The 10,578-nt window shown below is 34.4% G+C and overlaps 1 protein-coding gene across 1 annotated transcript; it reads right to left on the bottom strand.

The window, feature by feature from the left end:
- Window positions 1–7,855: 7,855 nt before the first annotated feature.
- Window positions 7,856–9,006, bottom strand: LOC147482696 (uncharacterized). The gene is made up of 3 exons (XM_086579389.1): window positions 8,757–9,006; window positions 8,477–8,619; window positions 7,856–8,365 (listed from the first exon to the last, which is right to left on the bottom strand). The coding sequence occupies exons 1-3, from the start codon at window positions 9,004–9,006 to the stop codon at window positions 7,856–7,858; spliced, it is 903 nt and encodes a 300-aa protein (XP_086435515.1).
- Window positions 9,007–10,578: the final 1,572 nt, after the last annotated feature.

Here is a 10,578-nt window from a genome sequence, read left to right as displayed (position 1 = left end):
AACTAATTTTTTTCCTTTTAGTCGTTTATTTTAGGTAGTTGGGATGATAGATGAGATTTTCGATCAGTTTCGGATCGGATTCACAAACAACTTGTATGCAAAATATTTAGTATTTCACAATTTTATTTATCGAAAATATATGTATAATATCAATTACACATTAATTCTCAAAAACTATTCATAATTCAATTACATATCAATGAAAATTGAATAGTGAAACATATATTTATAGAATGAATCAATATGATGGCTAATCCTTTTCCTTTTAGTCTTTTATTTTAGGTTGTTGGGATAGTGAGATTTTAAAAAATAATTCACTTATCTTAAAACAAGTTATACATGTCACAGGTTGATGGCCCGACCCATTAGACCCGATAACTAATCAGGTCTACCAACGGGTTACTCGGGTTAACATATGTGACCCTAACCCAACCCATTTATTTGACGGGTTCGGTGGGTCGTCAACCCTTAATTAAATGACCCAAAAGCCTTTTTTCCCAACCCAAACCTGCTAATTTCGTGTTGGGTTAGCAGGTCGTGTACAAAACTGCCACCCCTAGTTCTAACTAGACTTTATTTGAATCAATTTAACATCTAAATTTTTACCAACAAATTAAAGTTTGATTAAATGATATAATTTAAATCCATTTTCCATTCCATAATAAAACATTTTGGTTATTATTTATGATTTCAGAATTGGTATGTAGCAATTGTACATATGTTTAGGGTTTAGCCAATACATGCAGTTCTAACAATAATAGAACTATATTTTGAAAAAAAAAAAAAACCCAATACAGTTATAACTATATTTTGAATCTAGTATCTAACATTTAGTACATTTGGAAGTTAATATTCATTATCTAATCTAACACCTATTTTATTATATATATATATTTTTATTATTGTTTTTTTAATTTGTAATGGTATCAAAATTTGAGATTCATCGATATTTCCAATTTAGGGTTTAAGGTTAGATTTCTCGATATTTCAATTATTTCGATATCTCGACATCCGAAATTGAGTTTTCATTTCGACCAATTATTTCAATATTTCAAAACAATTTTGATATTTCGACCAATTATGCAATAATTCAATGCTATTTCAATATTTTGCCCAATTGTTTTTATGAAATTTCGAAATCAATTTATTCTCCTTTTAGGTTGATTTGAATTTTCCTCTCAAAATCAAACTCAAAACTCATTTTCAACTTTTTGGCTTCCCCCTCAAATTCAAACCCAAATTTTAGCCCTTTTTCTACTCTCTTTCTTTCCCCACCCTCAAATCTACTTCTCTTTAAACACTTCTTCTCCATTCCTAATATAGAAACTTACAAAAACTTAAAACTATGGGAGGTGGTGAGCATGAAAACTCACCCAATCCACACACTTGCAAAGTAATTTGTTTGACCTATCTTCTCCACTTCAATTGTTTTCTTTAAGTTGGGTATATGTCTAACTATTTTCTTTTTGTTGAATTTAAGTCTAATTTAAGTACATTGAAAGCTTACATTGGAATTGGAAGTGGAAGTTGACAACATATGGAAATAGGTTTGGGACAAAAGTTATTATGGAAGGGAAGGGGAAAAAAGAGGAATTGTAGAATGTTGTTATCTTCTCAATCTTATGTTAATTTCGGTACTGGTTACTACTTTACAAATAAAATTTTCAGCAACTGAACATCAAAAGTTTCAGCAACTAGATACCATTTATCAAATTAGGATACCGAAATTGGGTTTTAGTAACTGGTTACCGCTTTCCAAATACAATTTTCAGCAACTGAACACCAAAAGTTTGAGTAATTTTCAGCAACTAGATACCATTTATCAAATTAGGATACTGAAATTGGGTTTTTAGTAACTGGTTACCGCTTTCCAAATACAATTTTCAGCAACTGAACACCAAAATTTTGAGCAATTGTCAGCAACTAAATACCATTTATCAAATTAGCAACCGCATTACACGAATTGAGTGTTAATTTCGGTAACTGGTTACCACTTTATTATTACATTTTTCGCAATTGAACACCAAAATTTTGAGCAATTTTCTCAAATTAGGGATACAAAAATTGAGTTTTAGTAACTGGTTACCGCTTTTCAAATACAATATTCAACAACTGAACACCAAACGTTTGAACAATTTTCAGTAACTAGATACAATTTATCAAATTAGCAAATGGATACCTAAATTGAGTTTTAATTTCGATAACTGGTTACCGCTTTACTATTATAATTTTCAGCAATTGAACACCAAAATTTTGAGCAAATTTCTCAAATTAGGGAGACCGAAATTGAGTTTTAGTAACTGATTACCGCTTTACAAATACAATTTTCATTAACTAAACACCAAAACTTTGAGCAATTTTCAACAACTAGATACCATTTATCAAATTAGAAACCGGATACGAAATTGAGTTTTAATTTCGTAAATCGGTTATCGCTTTTACTATTACAATTTTTAGCAATTGAACACCAAAATGTTGAGCAATTTTCTCAAATTAGAGAGACCGAAATTGAGTTTTAATAACCTGGTTACCGCTTTACAAATACAATTTTCAGTAACTAAACACAAAAAAATGAGTTTAAGTTTTAATTTCGGTGACTGGATACCATTTGTCAAAATAGCAACTACATACCGAGTTTAAGTTTTAATTTCGGTGACTGGTTACCACTTTACAAAAAACAACCTGACTAACTAACAATTTTCAACAACTGAACACCAAAGTTTTTAGCAGTTTTTAGCAATTGGATACCATTCTTAACATTCTTGAAAAAAATAGCAACTGGAGACATTCTTAAAAGTTGATAGGCCATATGAACAGTCTACACATTCATCAAAATAATGACTCGTGACAATTATATGTCAATCTACCTATGCCAATTCAGGCTCCATTAATGCTAAACAATAACATTACAGAAAAGAGTTACAACATGACACAAGGAACAATTGAAGACAAACTTGGAAAACCAAGTTGTAAATTCTCAGACATGCTCCTCGGCATGGACCTTGATGGATTTCCATGGTGCAATTCCAACACATTAATCTTCTGCTCAAAATTCTTCTATGCCTGCTGAAAATGAATAAAGAACCCAATAAGTACAAAAGTTCGAGTAGATTGGGAAGTAAAAATGTTATAGACAAAGCAAAATATATAGTCAAAGACAACTTCATCGGCTCAGCCAAAGGACCATCAAGACTAAAATGTCCTCAAACCCGGATCACCTTGCACTCAGTAGTAGGTAAATCAAAACCAAACCCACACCCAATAGGATCAACATTCTTTTAAGGAAACTTTAAAGGCATTATGTGCTTTGTAACAGAATCATAAGGTGAACACTAAACTAATAGTTAAAGTTGAGGCTGAAAAAAAAACAAGCAATAAACTGAACCCACTACAATGCCTCACCAAGCACCATATGCATGGATCATGAAATGGAAAAATTCTTTGATGTCCTACTTAATCTAGCTCTCAAGCTTATTAGGAACCTTAGCAATGCCACTGTCACATAGATGCTAAATCCGTAAAGGTTCGAGCCTAAAAGTCAAACTAATAAAAGCTATATATTATTATTTCTTAAGATAGGCAAGTAGTAGACTAAAAATTGAATGAATTGAAGAAGGGTGCAAAGATTCGCTAACACTTGCTCAAAGAAACTTAAAGAACACAATTTGGATTTATCCGAGAAAAAGAACTCAAAGCGATGTAACACAACAACCTAATAATTGAACCGACAACAACAACAACACTTAAACACTTAGGGGTGTTTGGATCCTATTTATTTATTGCCAAAAAGTGTTTATTAGTGAAAAAATATTTTTGAAAAAATAAATGTGTTTGGTTTCTATTTAAAAAAAAATAGTTTTTCATCTAAAAAAACACTTTTGGTCCCAAAAATTTGTTTTATGATAATTAGGTAAAACTTGTTTTTCAAGTTAAAAACTATTTTTCTTTAAAGGAAACACTTTGGGTGCTAAAGGTAAATGAACTCCCCGGATGTTTTAGACTTTAGTGATTTATGCCACAATATGCCAAGATATATCGAGAAACATGGTGCTAAATCTGATTTTATAAAATAGCTTTTAAGAAAAATCATAACCAAACATGTTTATTGAAAAACTGTTTTTAAATAAATACTTTTTCATAAAAATATTTTTTAAGAAAAAATGATTTTTAGAAAAGTGAGAACCAAACACCCACTTATTATTACTTAATTAGCAACTTTTAAACCTAATAAGAAAAAAATCAATGACAACAACAACAACACATGCATGAAGGCGTAAAACGAAGTCATTTATTACGTCTTTACACAAACATAATCCAAACAACCAAAATGTAATATATACTTCTACTTTAAATAATAGTGATCATCACTCATCAACACAACGCAAATGACAACAAAACTTCCAACAATATTCATAACTAAAAAAGAAGTCTTTTTCATCAACAAATCAACACCAGCAACTTAAAATTCCAACTACAATGATTCAATTGTCTTCAACATGCTAAATTAAAGTATTCTAACGTGATTCTAAACTAACCATACACTTAAAACTTCAAATTAAATTCAATAGAAAATTTCCAATACCCACTTGTCTAAATATGAATCAAAGCATAGAATCAACATCAGATCTACAAAAAACACATTTTTTTAACAATTCAATAAGTTAAATTTCATTTCGAAAATCATATACGCTATATCTATGATTTTGGTACAACATAGTAAGACAGCAACTCTACCATTGTATCCAATGACTAGCAATTGAATTTTTGTAATTAAGCTAGCTAGAAATTTATCTATAAACCAATCTCTAATGATTAAATTCAAACAACGAAAAATCTCATAAGGAAACAACATTCAAGTATAAAGTAAAACTCACTTGATTTAGTTTGCAACGAGCAGTGTAAACCAATTCTTTGTTTACTTGATCCTGAACTCAACTGAGGTTACTCAAGGAATGTAACGAAAAGTCAATCGGTGTTTTTGCAACTCAATTGAGTGACATCTAACTCAAAACCCGTTTCTTTGTTTATCTTCCACTTTCTTTCATCGATTTTTCGTTTCCTTGATCTAAATAATGAAAAAAAGAGGTCTTGAGGAAAGAAGAGAAAGTGCCGAAGGGTTTACACGGTTAGTAACCTATAAAAAAAACCTGCATACCAAGTCAACAGGTTTCAAGGAGCGTGCTCTTCTAATTTTTTAGTGAACCGGCTGGGTTACTCTTTACCAAAACTCGTTCCCCGAGTCCTGAGTGCCCTCTTAGAAACCGGCGTGTATTTAATAAGACCCTAGTTTTATACTTTTACTCGAAAACTAGCCAATTAGCCCGCCTGCGGCTGGGCCTGCTACATTGATAGTTCACGATTAATATTTAGGATTCTATTATTTTTACGGTTATCAACCCTATCGGCGGCGGCATTCGTCATTTGTGCCAAATACTTTTCCATCATCTTGTAATTCTCTCCTCCTTTCTTCATCCTTTCTTTCTCACCCCTTGTTCCCGGTGGTTGTTTTTTCTTGGTTCCACTTCCACCTCCACCTCCACTTATGTAAGAAACGGATCAATTGGAACGCCAACAAGAGTTGCCGACGGCGTTGTGGGTGTTAAAGGAACGACTTCGTCATCTACATCGAGAATGACGTTGGTTCGTTTTCTTGATGTAGTTGTGGACCAGCTCTCCAATTCTTCATTCCATTTTGGGCTATCCTTGAAGAGGGCCCAACAATGCTCAAATTGAAAGTGTGTGTTATGAGCCAACATATATGTTGTTTTTGCCTCGGCCAACCGATCTGGGATCGTTATGCCACTTCTTGCAGTCCTCTCCGAAGAGAAGATAATTCATGTCCACCGGTTGCAAGCTTTTTAGATGTGTCCAAATCGAGCAGACACCGAATCCTTGCTTCTCTTGTTGTTTTCGCCAACTCTCTCTCGAAATTTCTCTAATATTCTCTCCCAATAGTGTGTGACTCATTGCCCTGCACTAACAATTGGATCTTCATTAATATATATCCACGCTTTGCAAAAAGCCTCGTTTTCTTGAATTGAAAAATTAGTGGACCTTATAGATTTCTTTCCTTTTGATGTGGTTACATGTTCATTTAGATCCATTTTTGTACTTGGAGTAGTGATTGTTGTAGTTTGAGTAGATAGAAATTGTATGAGAATTGGGAGCAAATGGTGAGAGAGTTGTGTGAAGTAGTTGCTATAAATTTGCAATTTCAGGAAAACTAGCCGTTTCTAGTTGTAGGGATATCTAGACTAGACAGACGGCAGAGTTTCTGCCGTTCATTGCAATTTAACGTACAGACGGTAGAAAATCTGCCGTCCGTATTCCGAACTTAGCAGCTGCTAAAAGTCCCCATTGGACTGATTTTCAAATTTGGGCTGCCAAATTTGACTGGGGCTGCTAAAAGGCCTATGTAGCACCTTTTAGCAGCCCATTATAGTAAAATTTACCGTTCTTACGTTTAAATCAATTCTTCTTACTCTCAAAACATAATCATGCAATATAATGAGTAAGGATTCGTTCCGCTCTTAACTGTCTAGACTTAAATTGAATTCACCTAATCAAACCAAAAGGAACAATGGTGAGAGTAATGATTTGATGTGAAATTTCTATACTACCATTCCCAACACAAGAACAATAATAAGAACATGTCATTATGGAATAAGTAATTAACTTTATAAATCTAATAGAACAATAAGAACAAGATATGATTGAATGAATAACAACTATTTTATTTATCTAATGAATGATATTCAATGATTTAAATAACTAATCTAAAACAAAGAATGAAACTAATTAATGGAATGAAAACTAAGTAATTAACTAATCTAGATCTATCTTTTTCTAACCCTAAACTCCATTAACATTAGCTTCCTAACCTAACTGCCATTAACAAAGAGTCAAGCTTTTGTTTTTATACTTTCAGATCCAAAAATCGTGCATGGGCTTGGAGCCATGTTTTGGACCGGAAAATCGGGCCCAAAACCCAATTTCTTTAGTCCAAAATGGGCTCTTCAGCTGTAGTTGGCTTTGATAGATGTTTCGTCCACTTCTACTTCTCTGATTGGGCCAAGGCTTGGACCATTGGAAATCTCTTTCCGAGCCGGTCGTTTTGACATAAGATACTCCCAATTCCGAGGTCTGAGTCCAAAGATACGACCTTCGAAAGTTCTGCTGACTTGTGCACTATTTCTGCCCGTGTTGACTTTTCAGTTTTTGACCGGGCTTTACAAAGGCTTTGTCTCCTTGAATCTTGGCCTTTATTCACAGAACTCCTTAGCAACCGACCTTTGCTCCTTTATCTCGCTAAAGTGGCACATTTCTGCACACAAATAGACTTTGAAGCCCGAAATGCATAAAACACGAATCGTATTAACTCTTAATTATTACTCACATAATTGGTCTAAAAGTATGATTGTTAAGGGTTAAAATTACAGTTTTGGGCTCTTATCAAGGGTGAAGATGATGGAGCTCAAGAAGTGGAAAGAAGACAACAAAATATTAGCACAAGATACTTCTACTCTTGAGCCGGAAGTTGCCGAATACTTCAAGACGATGAAAATGGAGATAATTCACCGAAGGAGAGATAGTAGAACATTTGGAACTCCAAGTGGTGCTTCTAGTGGGAGTGGTGCTTCTATTACTTAAATTAATTTTAATGTTGTTTTAGTTATTTCATTTCTATTGTTGTTATTAGTTCATTTCCAATATTATAATTTCAATTTCAATTTGAATTGTCTTGAAACAATATAAAGTCAAACATAGATAATACTTCAACTATAGAACAAACATAGATAATACTAAAACTACAAACATAGAAATACTCATACTACATTCCTTGATCCGCACAAAATTACCAAAGGTGATTGATGAGGTCAACTCTTAGTTGAACATTAGTTTCTCTACTCTCAATGAGTCTTCTTGCAATTTTCTCATTTCGATTCCGACAACATGCAATGCAATGCGACCGTGGCTCCCAATCCATGTCAATTTGCCAATCTTCGATATCAATCTCTCGCTCATCCTCGATAATCATATTATGTAAAATTATACACGTATTCATTATCCGATTAATGTCATCTCTACTCCACATTCGCGGCGGCCTCTTGATTATCCCCCATTTAGCTTGTAAAACACCAAATTCACGCTCCACATCTTTGCGACACGCTTTTTGCATCTTAGCAAAGAATCCCTCTGTTTGAGTTGTTGGGTGAGGGATTGTTTGTACAAGTGTAGCCCATTTAGGATAAATCTCATCGACTAGATAGTAACCCATTTTGTATTGGCGACCATTTATGGTGTAATTGCAACGAGGAGCATCACCACACATAAGATTGTCAAAGAGGTGAGAACATTGACGTCGCTGTTTGAATCCACCATTCCAAAAAAAGCGTGCCAAATCCACAAGTCTTGATCGGCAACGACTTCCAAAATGGTTGTAGGTTTCTTCTTATGTCCTACATGTGTACCTTGCCATGCCGTAGGACACATTTCCCATTGTAAATGCATACAATCCAAACTTCCAAACATATTCGGGAAGCCACAATTTTTCACCTTGTGCAAGTATACGTTGAATGTCCTTTTCATTTGGATCCCTCAAATATTCTTCCTCGAAGACTGCCAACATGGCATCACAAAAATGCCTCAAGCTTTTGAAAAGGGTGCTCTTTGCGATTTGAACGTATTCATCCCACGATCCAAGACCACACCCATATGCAAGCAAAAGCGAATGCAAGCAACCACTTTTTGCATACCCATCAAATATGGCTTTCCATTGCCATCAACCTTGTATGTGAAGTACTTGTCATGGTCAGAGACGACTTTCAAGATTCGGAGGAAGAGATTACGGTGCATCCTAAACATCCTACGGAAGATATCAAGGGGATACTTCAGGTATTGTATGAAATAATCCATCATAATCCTATTGTGAGCATTGATTCGATCATGATAAATGTACTTTCTACTGGGGACCGAGCCTCGATGATCACGAGTAGCTTCGTGCATGTCTTGCAACAACGAAAAATAGGTAATTTAACATGTTCTCATCGTCATTCATCATGTTCTCATCTTCGAATGAGGAGCTTGATTCAACATAGCGAGAAGAAGAAGTCATTTTGAATGTGAGAATAAAAGTTGCAAAGTTGAGAATGAATGTGAGAAGAAAGGTTGCAAAGTTGAGAATAGTAATGCAAAAAGTGTGAGTGAAGGCAAAGTTGAGAAATTTGTAGTTTATAAAGTTGACACAAGAAATGAGGTTGGTGGTTGAAGAGTTGATGGTTGAGGAGTTGAGGGTTGAGGCTTTGATGACAAGGAAATGCATGTGAGTGAAAAATTGATTAAATTTGGTCGCCTAAAATCATGTTGAGTGTTCGGAAGGTATGGATGACACAAAGATTCCGGGTTCATCCATTTAATTAAAACTAGAGACAAACGGCATAGTTTCTGCTGTCTGTACATAAATAACCAACAGACGACAGAAACTATGCCGTCCGTCTCTCGAAACTTATTATGGCAACTGCTAGCGAAGGTCTTAACTTTGGCTGGGTTTTTGACTCCTTCCAAATTTATGACCCTTTTAGCTGCCCCATTGGAATGACATTTTTGTGGTCGGGGTGCTATATTTGCCTTTAGCAGCCCATATAGCCCCTCATTAGACTTGCTCTAACAACTACAATACAACATTACCTAGCATTACTTGCCATTAGTTGCAGTACCTACCATTGACAGAGTATTGACTGACCTTCTTTCACTGAAATATAATTGATGCATCAGTGGCATCAAAAATTAATAGCGGGCCTACCATTTGAAATTAATTTTCCTTTGTACTAATTCTCTTTGCTGTTTCATGAAAATTCTTTGTTGTGTTATGAAGATAATGTATATAAATGTTTATTGTCTATTGGTTCAGGTGCTTGCATGCGCAAACTCTGACCGAGATGTGGTGCTTGAGGTTTTCTCACAGCCTCACAGGAATGGAGTTAGAGATTCTACTGGATTCCCACGTTCAGGCTGGTCTATATTATTACATAAAGCCAGTTAACTGGTATGTGTCTACGCCATGTGTGCTGTTGGTTTGGGCCGGGTAGCACAAAAATCCAATTTTCGGTTAGTGGCAATCTCATAATTGTTTGCAAAATTAAGGGCATTATACTAAATTAAGGGAGAGCCGTCTGAATTTCACTATACAAATTGACAGTTTTACCCCTCCCTTACCTATGTTATTACATAATACCCTTTTGAATGTAACCGTAATAATTAAAACCATATAGGGATATAATTGGAAAAACACTATTCACCGAATCATTCTCTTTAAAGTAGTAAGATGAAGATCTCTGAACTGTATTAACTACTTTTGAAGCGCTTTCCTGGAGATTTATGTAATCCATGCGTATCTGGGCATTGCTTATAGTTCACGTCGTGCTATCTAGATTCCAAATATTTTAGTTTAGTCCATGTATTTAATCAATGATTGTTATTCTTATAGAAGAACAATGGCTTATTTTTGTTATGGACCAAACTCATGAGATTATGTTAACTTGTGCTTAGTTCTGGAATAGGGAATTTGAACAAATGTAA

The sequence above is a fragment of the Coptis chinensis genome, chromosome 8 (genome assembly GCF_015680905.1).
Source record: "Coptis chinensis isolate HL-2020 chromosome 8, ASM1568090v1, whole genome shotgun sequence".
NCBI classification, from domain to species: Eukaryota; Viridiplantae; Streptophyta; class Magnoliopsida; order Ranunculales; family Ranunculaceae; genus Coptis; species Coptis chinensis.
Note: the sequence above shows the minus strand (reverse complement) of the source record. Positions and strands in the feature narration are given on the sequence as shown.